This window comes from Miniopterus natalensis, chromosome 1 (genome assembly GCF_054644295.1).
Source record: "Miniopterus natalensis isolate mMinNat1 chromosome 1, mMinNat1.hap1, whole genome shotgun sequence".
Classification (NCBI taxonomy): Eukaryota; Metazoa; Chordata; class Mammalia; order Chiroptera; family Miniopteridae; genus Miniopterus; species Miniopterus natalensis.
Window position 1 is genome coordinate 38,883,801 of NC_142081.1, and position 19,809 is coordinate 38,903,609.

Below are 19,809 nucleotides of genomic sequence, written 5' to 3' on the forward strand. Positions count from 1 at the left end.
TTGTTTTAGGAAGGATGGAATACCATTCCTTAATGAACTCACCCTCTCGTCAGTCTTTCCTGTTCTTTGTTCTCAACTCCCTGGTACTATATAAAAAAACAAGCAGCAACTCAGAGTATGTTTTCTGAAATGTTTCAGGTGGCCCAAGCCAGAGTCAAAAAGTAACATCATAAAATTTTACTTGGGAAATTAAAATTAAAATTTGAGTAAAAATAGAAAATCAGGTTTCAAATAGGGGCATTTAGACGGACAACACACTTACCAAGGGCAGAGACCCTCTCTCTTGTGTATGCACATCCCTGGTATAGTGCCTGATACATAGAAGGTGCTTGATAAGTGCTAATTTTCAAAGGTTGTTCCCATTTGTTGAGGGAGAAGCAAATCCCAGTCCTGATCTTGGGAAGGACTAAGCGCACCAAGTTTATAAAGCACAGGCAAATTAGAAAATACAATTTTGTCTAAGTTTGCCTACAAGCTTTGTGAAGCACCAAAGAGGAGGAAGAGGAAATGGAGGAGCAGGGAGAGAAGTGGGAGGAAGAAGCCATTAAAGGGCTAGAAGAAAACATGGTTAAAAAGGATTTATGACCTCAGAATGGAGATAGCCTTACAGCAAGCAAAATACAAAACTCAGAATCCATTTTTTAAAACAACAAATTTGGCTACAAAAAATGTAAAAACTACTATAAAGTCAAAAAACAACCTACAAACTGTGACATATGACAGAGGAAATTTCCTTAAACTTCAAAAAAAATTTAACAAGACCACAACTCAAAAGCAAACAAAAGCAATATACATGTCAGTAAATACATGCAAGTGTCAACCTCACTCATAATAAAGGGACACAGATCAAAACCAGGAAGTACTATTTTTCATCAACCACCTTGACAAAAACTAAATGATTAGAAAATATCTGACGTCAATAAGGGTGTAGGGAGATAGAAGGCAATTTGGTAACTTCTATCAAGATTTTAGTAACTAAACCAGAAATTCCACTGCTAGTAATGAATTTGTTCTATGAATATAGTACATTGGGATATTCACTGAAGCATTATTTGGAATATAAAAACCTGAAAACCTAAAAGTTCAACAGTAAAGTCTGGTTAAATAAATTTTAGGTCCTCCCATAGAATTAATTGCTATGAAGTTTTTTTAAATGTATATAAACCAAAATAAAAAATGTCTAAGATATATTAAATGCAAAAGACAAGATGCAGAATAGTGGAGGAAAGATAAAATCCATTTGTTGTTGTTGTTTTTTTAATGAAAAGTAAAATACACAAATACACAGAAAAGTTCTGGGAAGCTACTCAAAAAACTAGTTACAGTGACTACCTTCTGAAGAATCCAAATGGGAGACAGAGAGAGAAGAAATTTTTTTTTTCTTTTTCACTATTTGAATTTTTCTCTACTATCTGAATTTTTCCCCCCATGCACATATATAACTTTGACCTTTTTTCAAATGAATTCAGCAAAAGATCATCTCAACTAAGGCACACTGACAATAAAGACACAAACTTCGAGGTAGTTTTTTCCAAACATTTACTGAACACAAACACCATTTTTTCCTTTTACACAGCAATTTTGTTAGTTTCAAATTAGCTGAGCTATTAGGACTATAAATTGCCATGGACTTAAAAATGATTCTACATGTCAAACTCAAATAGAAAACGTCATGCAATATATAAATCACTACTAGACCTCTGGTGCAGTCAGCAAGTTTACTAAGTTTATTAAAGTCACATAAATGGTTTGACAAAAGTGCACAATAGAATAACATCACTGGTTTGTTATAAATCACAGTGAATTACTAGAATACAACCATTTAGTTCCTCTACATGGAGGACTGCAGGATGGGGTGATTATTATAAAGATGGGATCTTTCAACACATTAGGCCAGTCAGATTTTACTCCCCAACTAAGTACCTCTGAAAAGACTGGTTAGCAAAGCTGAGGGGTTTTCCCCTCATGTTTTCTCCCCTACCAATTACTATGCAACAACAAAAAAGCCATGCACAGATTTTACAACACCTGATTAAAAACATACAAAACCTTGTTCACTTCATCGCTTGGTAAAGCTTGCATCTTCGCGCCTTCATTTTCCTGATTAGGCCATTCAGCACGTGACACCCCTAAATGAAAAGCTGTTAATAATTTAGCAATACTCACCCCTGCACACACATCGAGATACACTCCCCATAACCACCAAGTCAATGTCCTTTCCCTACACATTAACACAAATGAACACACCACACACCTAGGACTAGAGACCACATTTACTTTACAGTTTTAAAAATTAATATATCTATCACCACTATCAGTGTAGTATTTATTTCAGATCCCATATTTAGGCGTAGGGATGCTATACAACCCAGCCCATCTGAAGTTATGAACAAATCTGCCAGAAATGTATTAGAAAGCCCTGCAATGTGCCATACATAATTAGGAGCTTTCTACTTTCCAGAGAGGGTACCCAGAGCAGAGCTGTGCATTTTCACAGGACACACAGCATAAAATCTTATGAACTAGTAACCTGTCAGAGAACAAAAGGCAGAGTTTGGATTTCTTTAACCCATTTTAATGTTACAGTATAGTCAATGAGGAAAAACAGAATAGTCATCTTTACATTGGTACATCCGGCCAGCCTGAAAAGGAACATTTACGAATTTTACAGAAAATCCACCACAAAAACAAGTCATTTATACTTTCATCCCTCTACTCACTAGTTTAATCACTGGCTTCTTCTAAAACCAGCAAACTGTAATCCAGGGTGTAGCAACTCACTCCTCACCCCACTCCATTCCAAAAAAAGAAATGCTCTACTGGAAAAATCCAAAATGGTCTTATTCGTAAAGGAGTTGCCTCAACTCCGGTTACAGGGTGTTGTTGTTCCCTTGGGATTTCAATTTTCAAAAACACTTGCCAAATGTAGTTATTTAGGGATCCACTGCCCCCAAATCATATTTACTTCACAGAGTGCTATCACACCTAAGTTTCTCATGATTACCACTTATTAATCAATGATTAGTATCATGAAATAAAACCCTTCCCAGAAATAAGACCAAAGCTTGCTTTTGAATTTGTTTGTTTGAAGTTCCCATAGCAAAAAACCTTACGGTAGTTTGACTGTGGCCTACTAGAGCAACCAAGGTAGACTGAAAAAAACGATGTTGTCAGAATTCTTACGTCAAAAACGTCCTCAGTCTTTATCAATTGAGGGGATGGATTTGCTGCCCATCCCTTGAGTCAAATAGTTACCTAAACTCAAGAACTCAATTTTACCAATTCTATTAAAAGCACAAAATCAAGCTAAGTTTTACATGGTTTGCCCAGGCATGCATCCACCTGGACCTCTAGGGCAACCAAATTTATGACAATTATTCAGCAAGACGAAGTTTTGATTGAATTTGTAATGTTATCAAGGAAGACTTATAATCCAAAGCTTAATCCTACCAATAAAAAACATAAAATGACAAAAGTGGCTGGAAAATGGAAACAGCCTAGAGTTCTCAGATAGCTGAGATACAGATCACCTTTCTCACCTATTTATTTTCCTTAAAAACAAAAACAAAAATCAAAAACAAAAAAAAACAAGGTTGGGAAGGGTTTGGCTAAACGTATTTTAAAATAATTCTACCAAAAACAAAAAACAGGCATGTAGATCACTTGTTTCAAGACTGGTTTCATACAGGTGTTTCACAACACATATTTGGATTTTATTTTACAAGACAGAATCAGATCCTTAGCAATATAGTACACAATGTACTTCTAAACTATAGTTAAAAAAAAAAAAAAACTGTTACCATTAGCAGAGTTCATAGTTTATTCTACTACCTTCAAATTTTCTCCAACTTTGTCAGCATTTCAATCAGCAGTTTTACTTTCTCCAGCATTCAGTTCTCTCTTCTCAAAAGCTGTCATTAAATTTTTATGTCTAAATATGTACACATAATCATTATCTTCATTTTACAAATAAGCAATATCTAAAAGAGTGCTGGTTCTGGGTAGCCAAAGGGATGAAGTAATTTTTAAAACATGCAACATTATCTGATCTTTGAAGTTCTGGTGTTTAAAACCATATACATTAATAATGAAACCAACAGAATACCAAGTATCATAGCCATTCCTCAGACTGTCAAATAAGCAGGCCTTGAAGTCTGGACAATGCAGGGTCTGATCTGAGCTGTGGAGAGGCGTGATTCACTCACCTTGAGGATGTGCATTTTTCTCTTTCAGTCCATTACAGTTGCCAAGAGCAAGGTGCACAGTATTTCCTTGATTTACACCAGAAGGATCAAAGCCAGTAATTTTCAAATTAGAGTTCATTCAAATACCTCCTTTTAACCATCCTAAAAACCTTACTTGTAAAAATCTCAGGTTAGAAAAACAGAAATATATTACCATGATAGAATTAACCATAAACATTCCTAAAGGAAGCAAGACGACACATGAATTGTAACTACAGTAGTAGCTGTAAAAGTATCTTGCATTCTGGGGGAAAAGTTCTTAAAGTCCCCCCTTCCATTCCCATCCCACCCTTCAACGTATTTCATTTCGTGGGGTATCTCTACTTCATTTAAGGCCCTAGGTGCTGATTTTGGCTTGGTCATTATGTTATACTGATCCAACTGCAACCTTTCTCTTATACTTCACAAAGTAATTTCCATACATAAAATGTTAATTGCAACCTTACAGGTTTTAAGTTTTATCTGATGTTGCTACATCATTATAATGCTTTTCATGAAAGAAAAAAAAAAAAAGCTGTAGGTCTTCACTTACAGTACCATGCACTATGAGTAGCTAAGGCATTCATTTGGCACTAGAGAGAAAAATACAGATATAGCTCATTTTACTTTATCATTTTTAACATCAATAAAAATAGGTGTGTACGCTTTACTTGAATTGCTGTGATGCTTAAAAGATAATCACAGAATACTCTTTTAGTCCTACACTTAAAATGTTGCCATTAAAACAAAACAAAACAAAACAACATAAAGACCTCTGTACAACCTGTCAAAATAAGTGACATTTTGTGGTTGAAAAATCTGCAGCTCTCAGACAGAAATATCTTTCAAAGTGGCATTGCAAATTATTTTCATCAAAAATATTTAATTTCCTATACCACACTAGTGATTTTTTTCTACTTCTTATGACAGACTAAGAAAGTGAAAAAAAATTTAAAACATCCTGGGTCCTTTCATCTGTCATACACATCTTATTAGGGAGGCACAGAAAATGCCTTCTGTAAAAGTAGTTTCCAAATTTTAAAAGATACCACACAGGAGGAAAGAGAGAGAAAAAAAACAGAATGTGTAACTATATGTGACAATTTGTTTCATAAGAAAACATAGCATTCTTAATTTTTACATGTTTCTGAGCTGAGTCAAATGCAGGCTACTGCAATTTAGATAAACTACATTAAAAGAGAGACTTCAAAGAATTTTAGAATTTGAAGCCTAAAGGTAAACTGTCTATCAATATTCTCTGAAAAGTTACTTTAAGATTATTACTACTTGGTATACACCTCCCAGCATAATGCAATAATTTCAATGCATTTACCTTTATAAATTTATAACTATTATTAAATTAGCACATTTTTCAGATTAATCTGCAGCTATAGTTTTTCAAATCCTCATGATGATATAATGTGCTGTATCACTCCACATAATGGAAGAGTGAAAACTACCTACAGCAGTTTGGCCTGTGCAGAACACCTGGGTATCCTATTACTTTTAAAGTTCATTTTTAGTTGTTTTTCTTCATGAAATCCTCAAAACAGCCGCAAGGATAACATGCTAACAAAGGCTTAACAGAAATACTTTTGTAGGCAGTTTTTTCAAACATTATCAACTTCAAATCATAAATGTTTTTTGTTACATAAACATTCCTTTTAAAAAAAAGAAAGAAAATTAGTTAAGTGACCAATATTCAAACACCTTAGATTAGTTACACCTAAACAATGTGGCTTTGTTTAAAGTGTATCTGAAATCAATTACCATATGAGGCAAGAAGACCAAATACAGAACTAAGGAAGGATGGGTAGGGAGAAAGGGTAGTGGGAAGAAAAGTAGAATTTATGAACACATAATTCTATTGTCTGTGACTAAAGTTCTTTACTTTTTAGCACCACATTAAACAATTTTACATATCCAGTCACTTAATGATATCCAACAAATTCTTCAAGAGTTCTGGGGATCTGGTCTTGGTAGTTAATGTCATTAGCCCGAACTGCTCGGGCAGCCAGGCACTTGAGACTCATCTTCATTTGAGTTTTAAGTAGTATTTCCGATACCCCAGTTGTACTTTTGTCTAGCGGAGTCTTATTCTGTTTATTTGTCATGTCAGTGTGAGCGCCAGCTTCAACTAGGCTAATGATGATAGAGTGCAAGGTCAAAAAATCACTGATGGGCCTGTTGTACTGAACTATAATATGAAGGGCACTGTTCCCTTCGTTGTCCACAGCATTCACCTCAGCACCACAGTCTAGCAGGAGCTTGGTAACAAGTGCATTTGGAAAGCTGCAGACGTCGTTGGTGTGAAAATCATCAACTGGGGTATTCGAATTGACAGCTAGATGCAGCAAGGTGAAACCTTCCCGAGTTCTGGGATTAAGGTGAATCAGGTTGTAGATCTGCTTGTTAATTTTGCACTGATCTTCTTCACTGCACTGTGTTTTGGTGGAGATGCACACTAAATACAGAAAAGTGTAGAGATTACATTCATAATTGTCCATAGCACTGTGGACATCAGCATCTGAAATATTTCTTACTCTGTTCATACTTTGTTCTATTTCTAAAACACTGCATCTCAAAACACATTCTATATCTGGCGCTTTCACAGTTTCATTCAAATGTATCATCTGTGAGAAAACTTGAGCAAAGCGAAGAAGATCCTTGTGGGTATTCCTGTTACCTTTCTGTCTGAGGTGCAGGGCATGAAGCCACAACTTGATACACTGTTCAAATTCCATGTTATCTGCATAGACAGCTCCCCTGTAAATGATGGGATGGGAAACATCAATGTTGTCAGCACCTAAAATCCGTTCCCGAACTATAAGGCCTTCCATATGAAGAGCATCTCTGTCCTGCCGAATGGATTCCAGTTCCTGAGGATTTCTACATTCAGTTCTATTCCCATAAGCATGGATTGGTGGGAGAACCTCTTTCTCAAGAATGTTATCACCGTCTTGAAACCTTTCCAACATGGCTAAATATAAATAGTGGTATGTCTTCATGATGTCATAGTTCTCACGGTCATTTGCAAAGGAGGCACCCAAGAGTTCCAAAGCTTCAATCCGACTTCTTCTGTCACAATCAGCGTGAGAGAGCAACAGTTCGACGACATCAGCTTTACAGCTTTCGGCAGCTACTTTTAATGGTGTCATCCCATGGCCATTCACTACTATAGCAGCACGCCATTTTATCAGCTCTTTCACAATATCTATGTGCCCAGCCTCAGCTGCAAAATGCAATGCTGTGGCTCCACAATGTGCTTTAGCATTGGGATCAGCACGTTGTTCTAAGAGGTACCTGACCACATCAGTGTGTCCCTTATATGCTGCAATCATTAGGCAGGTGTTGTCATACTTGTTGGCAATGCTGATGTTGGCGTTATTTTCAACCAAGTACTTCACAATGTCCAGTCTGCCGTCAAAGCACGCTGCCCGCAGAGGGGTTGAGTTAGTTACTGTAGTATGGTTCACGTTGGCTCCATGACTGACTAGAAGTTTAACAACTTCAAAATGTCCTGCTCCTGCGGCACACCAAAGAGCAGTGGCACCATCAATGACATACCTATTATTCATGAGAAGAACAACAGTTAGGAAACGGAGGCCACGTAAATTTAAACATAAATTTAAAGAATGGATTCACTTGTACTGACCAAAACTTCGATCTACAGAATAATAATAAAACATTATTTTTGGTAAAAATAAAACCAGGTAATTTAAGTAAAGTACTTTGCATAGTACCCATACCTAGTATGAGCTCAGTAAGCGTTAGCTATTAGTATTCCTACTAAAGCATATAAACTTTTCAAAAAATCACCAACTTTCCACTAGCAAAAGTAAATAAATTTCAGATAGAGTAAATGTGTGGAGGTATGTAACTTCTTTACCACCAAGCTGATGCACTAGCTCTTAAGAGCACAGCATGTTTCTCCTTCCCAATATCCCCCAAGTGCCAGTTTCTCTCAGTAAGTCGGGAAGAAAGCCACCCAATCCCTACAGTAACATTGTGCTAGAAACTCCTTTAGGGAGAAAAGTATTTAAGCAGATAAGTTTACCCTAAGATTATCTAAGCTAACCAAATATTATACTTACTCCACTACAGCAAAGAGAATGAAATTACTGTTCCTCCAACAATATGGATGGATCATATCACATAAACATGATGCTAAGCCTAAGAAGTCAATGGAACATAGTACATATTGTATTATTACATCCACATATCTATCTGTAGTGTTAGAAGTCAGGATACTGGTTACCTTTAGGGGGAGGTAGTGAATGGCAGGAAGCACAAAGGGGACTTTGTTAAACAAATATGCACTTTTAATTAGTGCATTTGTCTATGTTATACTCCAAACTAAAAGTTTAAAAAATATATATTTATAGCCCTAGGCGGTGAGGCTCACTTGGTTTGGTGTCCTTCGTGTACCCAAAGATTGCTGGTTTGATTCCCGGTCAAGGCACATGCCTGAGTTGTGGGCTTGATCCCCGGTAGGGGCCACGCAGGAGGCAGCCAATAGATGTTACGCTCTCAGCTCTCATATCAATGTTTCTCTCTCTCACCTTCTCCCTTCTTCTCTCTCTAAAAATCATTAGAAACTATTAAAAAAAAATGTTTGTGTGTATGTGCCTGCATATTGTGTGTCTATGTGTGTTCCTCAACTAAGCCACTGGGTAAAAAATACTAGCAGGAAACTAGCACTTTCCGAAAACCAAGTAGGCAGCTTCCCTGACCTTTGGTTTGTGATTGAATGTTGTGGCTTCACAGTCACCAGTTACTTACTGAGTGTTTAATATGTGCCAGGTTCATTACTTACATAAAATTAGCTTGCTAGAAAGCCAATCTTTCCCACCTTTTCATTTCAATTTTCCCCCAACCTCAGTTTCCCAACTTTTCACCCTATTACTCACCATCAATCCTAAAAGTAGATTTTTGCTGGAGATAGTTAAATCTACTATGCTAGAACCACTAAAATAAATATACATAATTGAAAGTGTTAAAGGAAAAGGTCCCAATCAAAAGCAATATTCACTAGAGCAATTAATTACCAAACACCTGACTGGAGTTTCTCACCATACAACCTTATAACATAGGTCAAATTATACCTCCCATGAAGGGAAAAAGAGTATAATCCCCCCAGTGTAACATAAATATCATAGTTTAACCCCAATTAACAACACCCAAAAAACACCACCATCTATTATTTCTGCTACAAATAAAAAACCCACTTTATAGTAATTCAAAAGCAGTTACTTCTTCAGTTTCAAATAGTACCACAAAACATTTACAAGTAAAGCCTTCTCACGGGGTTGCCTAGGAGGGAGGAGGGAGGGCTGACTGGGAAGAGGCAGGAAGCTACTGAAAGTGACCTATATCATGATCTAGGTCATAGCCACACAGGTAGGCAGGGAAAAAGCTCACCTATCTGCACTTAGGATTTGTGCATTTTCAATCTTGAGATAAATTTTGAGATAAATGTCCAAAAAAAAAAAAAAATTAGACCTCTGAAGTCTCTTTTAAAATTTTTATTTTTTAAATGCCAATTAACCTAATTTTTTAAAAATATATCTTTATTGATTTCAGAGAGAGGAAAGGAGAGGGAGAGAGAGAGATAGAAACATCAATAATGAGAGAGTCATTGATCAGCTGCCTCCTGCACGCCCCTGACTGGGGATTGAGCCTGCAACCCAGGCATGTGCCCTGACCGGGAATCGAACCCCTATCCCCGGATCCTAGGTCACCTGGATCCTAGGTGGATGCTCAACCGCTGAGCCACGCCCGGCCGGACAACTTAATTTTTTAAACTAAGGAATGAATAAGAAAATAAGACATTACACATCCATGTTTTAGTGGTTGCCAATTGTACCTTCTGCAAACAATTCAATTTAATTAAAGTTTATTTATTACATTTTTTATTGTCATGATTAACACAAAGTTCAAAAAATTTTTTTCATCAAAAAAATACCAGACATCAGAAAATATCAGTATCTAGTAATAAATCTAATGAAAAATGTGTAAGAGCTCTACAATGAAAACTACAAACATTCCTGCGAAAAATTAAAGACCTAAATAAATGGAGAAATATTCCATGTTCACGGTTTAGAAGATTCAAGGGTACTAAAGATGTCAATTCTCCCCCAAAATGATCTACAGATTTGATGCAATCAAAATCCCAGCAGGTGCATCCACATTTGTGTAGAAATTGAAAAGCTAACTCTACCATGTATACAGATATGCAAAGGACCTAGAACAAACAAGATAATCTTGAAAGAAAAATGAAGTTGGAGACAAACTACAGTAATTAAGATAATATGTCACTAGCACAAGGAAAGACCAAACAAACAAAAACTCCAGAAATAGACTCACACATAAAGCTACTTGATTTATGACAAATGCTCAAGTGAAATTCAGGTATGAAGTATGGTCTTTTTAACAAATGGTGCTGAAGCAACTAGATGCCCGTATGAGGAAAAAAATTAACCTTGATTCTTACCTCACACTATATACAAAAATTAGAAGTAGTGTAGACCTATAATATGCAAATCAAAACAATAAAAGCTTCTTAAAAAAACACCATCTTCATGACCTCGGGGTTGATGACAAATTCTTAAACACAACGCAAAGACAGCAATAACCAGCGCTGGACAGATAGCTCAGTTGGTTAGAGCATATGCCAAGGCTGTGGGTTTGATCCCCAGGTCAGTGCACACATACGCCTCAACCAATGAAAGCACAAATAAATGGAACAACAAATGGATGTTTCTCTTATGCTTCCCTTTCCTCTCTAAAATCAACGAAGTAAAATAAATTTTTTAAAAAATAGCAATAACCATAAAAAATTTGATTAGACTACATTAAAATTAAAAACTTCTCATCAAAAGACATTGTAAAGAAAGAAAACAGGCAACCCACTCACTGGGAGAAGACATTTGTATTAGATGAATTTGACAAATCAATAAGAAAAAGGCAAATGACTCAATTAAAAAATGGGTGAAAAGGTTGAACAAGTATACTTCACAAAACAAGATAATCAAATGACAATAAACATATGAAAAGATGTTCAAGATAATTACTCACCAGGGGAATGCAAATTAAAACCAGGAGTTACAGTCCTAGCAGGTTTGCTCAGTGGTTAGAGCATCGGCCTGAGGACTGAAGGGTCCCAGGTTCGATTCCAGCCAAGGGCAGCATGTACCTCAGTTGCAGGCTTGATGCCCAGCCCTGGTTGGGGCAGCTGCAGGAGGCAACTAATCAATGTCTTTCACATCACTGTTTCCCTTTCTCTCTCTCTCTCCCCAACCCCCCACTCTCTCTGAAAAGCAATGGAAAAAATATCCTCAGGTGAGGATTAAACAATAATAATAATTTTTTTAAATAAATAAAAAATAAGCCAGGAGTTACCAACACCCACCCACTATAATAGCTAAAATTTATAAGAACTGACGTGGCAATACTAAGTGCTGGCCAGGGAATAGAGCAATACAAGCTCTCATTGCTGGTGAAAATTGCTGGTAGGAATGTAATTTGGTTCAACCACTTTGGGAAAACTGGCAATAATTATTAAAGTTAAACATATACCTTCCCTATGACCCAGAAATTCTATACCTGATATATGCTGAAGAGAAAAGAACACAAATGTCCACCAAAAAACCTATACAAAATGTCCACAGCAGCTTTATTCATAACAAACACTGGAAATAACCAAAATATCCATCAACAGGATAAACAAACTGCCATATATTCATACAGTGGACTATTACAAAGCATTAAATAATAAACTGACAACACATGCAAGTACATGGATGAATCTCAAAGATAGTGTTAAGAAAAAAGAAAAAAGCTAAACAGAAAAGAGTATGTTATGATTCCACTTATAGGAAATTCAAGTATAGGCAAAACTAATCTATGGTGATAGAAGGCTGAATAATCATTACTTCTGCGAGGGGGAAGGAGAGGAATTCACGGAGAAAAGGCACAAGGGAAACTTTTAGAATGATAAAAATGTTCTACATATTGATCTATAAGGTGATTACATGGATGTAAACATATTAAAATTTTATCACACTGTACACTTAAGATTTATGCACCTTATTAGATGTTATATCCTAACTAAAAAAAGGTATAATTAAAAACAAAAGAGGCACAAATCCATTTAAAGAATAAAAGTTTAAATGAACACAAATAGCTAATACTTTCAATGTGCCAAGCACTGTATTAAGTGCCTGATATATCTCATTTAATTCTCACAATAACCTCCTCCCAATTACCCTATGAGCTAGATACTATTAATATGCCCATTTTACAGACATGTAACTAAAAAGCTTATGAGGTTAAAAATAAAAAAGTACTTTGGAAACTATAAAATGCATCAACTGTAAGAAATCATAGTCCATGACATTTGTTTCAATTTAAAAAGCATTTTCAACCTGACTGTTAATATAATCTACCCCCAATTAATACACAGTTAATACATAGTTACATTTACATAGTTCCAATATTTTCTTGCACTCTTTAAAAGTATAAAATTATTGCCCTGGCCGGTGTGGCTCAGTTGGTTGGCCTGTCATCCCGTACACCAAAAGGTTGCTGGTTCAATTCCCAGTCAGGGCACATACCCAGGTTGCGGGTTTGATACCCAGTCAGGATGCATGCAGGAGGTTGCCAATGTGTGTTTCTCTCTCACATCAATGTTTCCCTCTCTCTCCCTTTCCCTTCCCCTCTCTCTAAAATCAATAAAAACATATCCTCAGGTGAGAATTTAAAAAAAAAAATTTTTAATATAAAATTATTACATGCCAGGAACATGAACCTAAACTACCAAAAACTTAAGAAATGTTACATTAAAATATGCATTCACATACATTATCAGTAACTCTGGAAATAACAATACAAGATGAATATGACCACATTTTAAAGATTAAAAAAGATGCCCGACCGGGCGTGGCTCAGCGGTTGAGCGTCGACCTAGGATCCAGGCGATCGGGGTTCGATTCCTGGTCAGGGCACATGCCCGCGTTGCAGGCTGCAGCCGATCAATGACTCTCTCATCATTGATGTTTCTATTATCTCTCTCTCCATCTCCTTTCCTCTCTCTGCAATCAATAAAGATATATTTTTTTAAAATAAAAAAATAAAGATTAAAAAAGAGGAAAAAATGATTAAAATATTTTTCGGACCTCAAGTTTCCAAGAATGCTGTAAGAGTATTACAGGAATTTTTAGGCAGAATATAAAGTTATTCTTTAATTTTTTAATGTTATTTTATTGTCTCTCTCTCTCTCTCTCTCTCTCTCTCTCTCTCTCTCTCTCTCACACACACACACACACACACACACACACACACACACACAGAGAAAACATACCACATCAAACCCATAATTACATTGATACTGTTGCTTAGGATAAAGCTACAAAATGAGACTGTGTTTGTTTTTTAATATTTGGCAAGTAACAGAAGTAGTGAACAATTTGGCAAAAAATTGTGAAGGTGATACACAAGTAACTAAAAGTTAGGAAACACTAATCTACTTTAGCATGTACAGAGAACCTGTTTGTCCCCACCTGGCCATGGGTCTCAAGTGTCAATGGAATCTAAAGATGGTGGTTTGGCTTAATCACTTCACCTTTTCCACCTAGTCCCCCAACCCCACTCCCACCTCACCCCTGAGAGCTGTAAGCCTGTTCTCTGTCTCTATGAGTGTTTCTATTTTGTTTGTTAGTTTATTTTGTCCATTAGATTCCACATAAGTGAATCATATGGTACTAGTCTTTCTCTGACTGGCTTATTTCACTTAGCATAATATTCTCCAGGTCCATCCATGCTGTTGCAAAGGGTATGATTTCTTTCTTTTTTTACAGGCAAGTAATATTCCATTGTGTAAATACACCACAAATGAAAAAGGTGAAGGGATTAAGGGGGAGAAAAACACACCTCATAGACAAGAGACAACGGTATGGTGATTACCAGAGGGAAAGGGGGTGTGGGGAGAGGTAGAAAAGAGTAAAGAGGGGATAAATGGAGATGGAAGGAGATTGACTTGAGGTGGTGAACACGCAATACAATATACAGATAATGTATTATAGAATTTATTAACCAATGTCACCCTAATAAATTCAATTAAAAAATAAAATAGGCAAAAAATTAATTAAAATGGAGGGTTGGCTAAGCACCTCAAAAGCCAGCTCCCAAGGCATGAGCGAGCTTCATATTGTGAACACCTCACTCAGGCTAACATTTTCACAATGTCTGGAATGAGTGCAAAGTGAAATCATCACATTTACAATAACACTCTCTTTAGTTCTGAAATGCCATAATGACTGGGATAAACTGCAAAATAATCTCAGGGTGAGTGGGCAGAAAGGTGGCCATGAACTTCAATTCTCCTCTGTTAATTAGTAAGCTCCTCAAAAGTAGGAACTAGTTTTTCTGAACCTTCCACAGAACATGCACAGGGCTAGGCCCATCATAGGCATTTAATAAATAAAATAAATACTAAACTATTTTAACATAGCAGTTAATCCATAAACAGAAAAGATAGATTCAAGAAGGTTCTGACAAAATCACGAATGATAGAAATGTTTGTGACTTCAGTCTCACCAGTCTGACTCTTGATACTTTACACAAGGATCATCAAAACCTGGCCTCCACCCCTCTCCAGTCTCCCAGAATCTGTCTTAACTTCCCTGGCTTGAATGTCTCCCTGCAACTGCACTGAAACACTTGTCACTGCAAGTGCACTATGCTGCTGACCCTCTTCTTCACTACGTACAATCCTTTTAAGACTCAGCTCAAACATCACCAGGCTGTGAAGCCTTCCCAGATTCCTGCAGGCAAAACTGAGCACTTCCTCTTCCTGCGCCCCTCAGTAGTACAAAAGATTTCTAAATGACATAGCATCTGCAATTATTCATTGATATATCTATTTCTCTCCCCTCTCCTACTAGATTGTCTTCCTTCAGTGTGGGAACAGTATGTTTTTCATCTCTGCCTACCCAAATAATACTACAGAGCCTGGCACACAGTAGGTGTTCAATAAATGTTTGCTCACTGAACCCCTTAATTTTACAGGCCAGTGCATATTACTGGGCAAGGTAAGTCACTAAACAGGCTCAATTTCTAGTCATTTCAGGGTCTTTTAATTGCCACCTCAAAATACCTTTCTCTGATGGTTAAGAAAGACAGCAATAAAAGCGAAGCCTTTCCAAATGCTTCAGAAAACTGTATTTTCTCACCACTATTCTTCCCTCATCCAAACAGGCCTTAGCAAGCTCATTAGCAGCCACTGTTCCCAGGGTCTGTTTTTGCAGAGATTCATATCACGATGGATGCATGTGCATATACAACTGGAATGGTGCAGGAAGTTCCGGGGTCTTTCTGCTTCACTCCTCCTGTGTACAGGAAAGGCTTTGGGAATGCAGGGAGCTACAGAAAGAACACAGAAGCCAGTCCAGGAAAGCAAACATGGATGAGGTTGCCATCTTCGGTCAACTTGAAAAAAATCATTTCTTTAATGTCTAGAGAGGTGGTAGTGGAGATTAACCACCACCCGTGGGCTATCATTTCACTAAAATTTAATACTCTAAAATAGCTTCCTCTCATCCAGGACAGAAGGGGAAGCCTTTATTATCCAAACCTAAAGGAGAATCAATCAGAACCCAGCAATGCCCTCGTCGTCTTCAAGACGTGATTTTTTAATCAGGTTTTAACCAAGCAGTTTTCAATCACCAAAGCTAGAAATAACACGTCTTTCTGCTTTGACCACATCTACCTCAAAAGAAAATATCAGAATCGCTTATGCTCTGGTGCAAGTCAACAAAAACAAATGCAACCAACGAAGCAAAATCTTTATGCAGCTGTAATCTGCAAAACACTTTACGGTCACCCGGCACAGAAAGGAGAATAACGTCAAACCTGACAACTGCGTTCAACATTATCATGCCCCCAACAATGGACAATTAAACCCAAAGGGCAAATTTTAGCTATGACAACATGAACTTCTGAGCTCTCCACCACGAAACACAGTAAATTATCAAGCTTCCCCACCATATCGCAGGGTCACATGTAACCTAACAATGGCATCATCTCCTACACCCGGTCCAGTGTCCTTTTTACTGCCAACAGATCTACCCCCAGCAATGCCAAAGAGTCAGAGTCAGAGTCAGGACTGGGGATGTCTGGCTGCGTGGCTATCCCTCAAGAAGCTGTGCTGCTCCTGCTGCTGCTGGTTCCCGGGGTTTATTTTGACATTAAAGCCCCAGGAAGTCACTGAGGGCTTTATAGGACCACTACCTTGAAGGGGTAAAAACTGGTTGGCCAAATAACTCGTCAGAGGTCGTCAGGGTTAACTGCTGACCTCGTTAATTTCTGATCTCGGTTGTAACCTCAGTACTGATAAAGGCAAAACCTGAAAAGGCAAGCCACCTCCTTCACACTATATTGCTTGTTCACACTCTCTAGAGAATAACTACTATCAGACATCAAGACAGAGGGTGTGGCTATTCACCTTCAGCGGGAACAAGATGCTGGGGCCCGTGAGGCTGAGCAGCAAATCACGGGATGGAGCATTAGCCCTGGAAGACGAAGTGGGCACTCACGGGGCGGGGGGAGGTAGAAAAAGGGAGAAGTGCTACCTCCGTGAAAAGAGGGAGGGAGGGGAGAGCCCACGAAGCGGCCGGCCCGCCGGGTGGGAGAGGAGCCTGCAGCTGGGCTGTACCTACCCGTCGAAGCGGACCGTGCCCGTCTGCTGAGTCTGCACCCGGTAGTGTTCTAGCAGCAAGCGCACCACCTTGGCGTGGCCATTGCGGGCTGCGATGATAAGGGGCGTAGAGCGCTGCCCTCCCTGCTGGCTGACATAGCCGAGCAGGTAGCGGATGTCGCTTTCAGACCGGTTGAGAAGCAAGGCGGCTAGGGTCAGCACCTTGCCCTCGCTGGCCGCCTTGTACACATAGCCAGCCAGGCCCTCCATGGCCGCCGCCAACTCCAACACCCGTTTGGTCGCCACCGCTGCTGTTGCCTTGCGCCCCCGGAGGCCGCGTTCGCCAGCGCTACAAACCTGGGCCCTCACAGCCCATTCAACAGGGCGCCGCCGCCGCCGCCGCGCCCAGGCAGCAGCGCGGCCCCGGGAGGGCCGAGAGGCGAAGGCGGCGGACTGCCGCGGGGCGCACGTCCGCGGCCCGGCTCCGGCAGGGAGGAGGGCGGTCAGGGCCGCCCCCAAGGCTCCTGGCGCGGGCCCCGGACCGAGGTGATCTCCATGGCGGCCGCCGCCCCAGGCCTCAGACTGGACCCCTCCTTCCTGCGGGCTGCGACAAGCGCGTGTCCGAGCTACGGGTCGCCGGTGAGGTCCCCAGAGGGCCGCGCGCGCCCCGCTTGGAGAAGGATGGGCGCGTCTGCCTCGAACCGGCCCGCCAGGCTTAAGGCCTGAAGCTGCCTCTGCCTCCGCCTCCGCTCTCCGACCTCCCTAGCCGGAGGAAACGCGCAGGCCCTCGCCCACCGCAGCTCAGAAGTGCCCGAAGCTGCCGATGGCTTCGGAGCTGCACGCCTGGGGGACCCTGGAGCGCTGCGGAACGGTCGGGCGGCGGCAGCCCCCGACCTCCGGGCGGAGGGGAAGGCGAGCCTCTGCAGACAGGGCCGGGAGGGGGAGGGTGCGAGAAGGAGGGACGGTTAAGTGCGGTGTCTCCTCCAAAGCTGACCGGCCGGGAAAGGAGGCCTCGGCGAAGAAAGGTTCTGCGGCGCGAAATTCACCCATCCTCTGGTCGGGCCTGGGTGTCCTCATTGCCCTTGACCCCTGGCGCCTTCCCCTCGCCCCCACACAGCCCTGGGGGGGTCCCTAGCCAGGGACTGGGACAGAGTGAGGGTTCTGAGCTGTTTCTACCGGTGGGCCAGGGGGCCCACCCATTTTACCATAGACGGTGCGGGCACAGCCCCGGAACCTTCCCCCTCGGGCCCTGAGCGGTGGGACGGCTTTGAGGGCGGCGCAGGCTCCGGGCGGGGCTGGGGTCCCCGCGGTCCTCGCCGGAGGGGGGTTAGTGTGTGAGAAAGGGGGGGAAGAGGGGACTCGCCGCCCGGGCGGGAGGGCCAGGTGTCCTGGGAAGGAAGGCGACGTCAGCGTTCAGGCCAGCGCCTCCCGTCAGCCCGCACCTCACGGTTACCAGGATTTGAAAAGCTCGTTTATCCGGCAAGTGCTAGAGGTCTGCTGTGTGCCGGGCTCTGCTGGGCGCTGGGGACTCCGTGACAGACCCGAACGATGCAGTGCCTTCCCCTCAGGGGCTTGTGTTGTGGGGGAAACAGACAATAAACAAGTAAGCGAGTGGCGGACGAGGCTGGTGGCGGGTTACTGCCGTTTGGTAGGAAGCGAAGGGGAAGGAGGGATGGGGCAGGGCCCGCGTAGTGTGCGTGTCGGTCAGGAGCCCACGCCGGTGAGGAGAGCGGAGCGAATCCTGGGCCGAGGGCAGAGCGGGCGCGGGAGCCCTGAGGGGGAGCAGGGAGAGCGGGCCCGGGAGGGCGGTCGGCCCAGTGCCTCACCTTGGGGCCTAACAACCTGCGGTGAAGGATTTAAATTCTACTCTTTGAAAAGTGCGATAGGGGCATTTGAAGAGTTTTAAACAGAATAGCGACAAGATACAGATTATGTTTTTGAAAAGGTCGCTGGCTGCTGGGTGGAGAGTACACCCTGGGAGGCAAGAGCAGAGCAGGAAAGCCACCCAGGAGCAAAGGCCTTGGGCTAGGAGGGTAGGAGCGGTGGTGCTGAAGCTCCCCGGCGGTCACCGAAAGTACAGGCTCAGCGAGGAAGTTACCTCCTCCTCCCCCTATACCCCCCCCCCGCACACTCCATCCCCCCCCCAAGGACAGTATCTACTGTAGAGAAAGAACGAGTGCACTTCTTGGGTCCCAAGGGACCCGGCTAGGCTCAACAAGTTTACGTAAATTATTTTGTTTGAACCCCACTATCCCAATCCTAGTTGGGGAAGGCTCCGCCTCAGTTGCAGAGCTATTGGTGGGAGTTTGGGCCACTTCTCAAATTCTCTCCTGGGCACTGCAACACGCCTTTACTTTGCAGATCCCTACACAAACACTGTCCCCCGCCCACCCCCCAACCATATTAAACAAAAACAGCGTTGGAAGCGCGAGGGCAGAAGATGAGATGGTAGAGTCTCTGAAATAGCTGGTGGGAAAGAGGCGGAAGCTGGTTGGTTTCATTCTGGGGCTTCAGGGTTAGAAGAAAATCCAGTACTGGACATGCTGCCCCAGGTTTTTTGGCCTCTGGGGACCTGGCAGTGGTACATTCAGATGTGTGACCTGGGAGCTGTCTTCCAACTGATTTCCTTCCCTGGCTCTACAGCGACCAGGCCACCTCATCCTTCATTCCTCTCCTTCCCTTCTCCCTACCTCTCCTTCTCCCCCCCCATTCTCTTCCCCCAGCCCTCCCCTCCCCCCACGCACACTCAGCCTTTTGCCTCATATCAGTCTTTTTCCACCTGACTTTTTGAAGAAGGTGATCCAGACACGGGCTTCTTCCCTTCGGTTTTACTTTCTGAAGGATACCCAATTCGTCCCAGCTATTGGTTGCTGAAAAAGAGACTTCCTTCCC

General features: G+C 41.3%; 1 protein-coding gene across 1 annotated transcript; it reads right to left on the minus strand.

Moving 5' to 3' along the window:
* Positions 1-1,522: 1,522 nt before the first annotated feature.
* On the minus strand, positions 1,523-17,399 carry FEM1B (fem-1 homolog B). Its single transcript, XM_016198073.2, has 2 exons — positions 16,940-17,399; positions 1,523-7,790 (listed from the first exon to the last, which is right to left on the minus strand). Exons 1-2 carry the CDS (start codon positions 17,185-17,187, stop codon positions 6,155-6,157), a joined length of 1,884 nt encoding a protein of 627 aa, XP_016053559.1. The 5' UTR covers positions 17,188-17,399; the 3' UTR covers positions 1,523-6,154.
* Positions 17,400-19,809: the final 2,410 nt, after the last annotated feature.

Bases quoted from the DNA above. Each gene is read 5' to 3' on its own strand.
- FEM1B (XM_016198073.2), bottom strand. From the start codon at position 17,187: ATGGAGGGCCTGGCTGGCTATGTGTACAAGGCGGCCAGCGAGGGCAAG. The intron at 7,791-16,939 runs GTAGGTACAGCC...CATGAATAATAG, and splicing joins GGCACGGTCCGCTTCGACGG to GTATGTCATTGATGGTGCCA.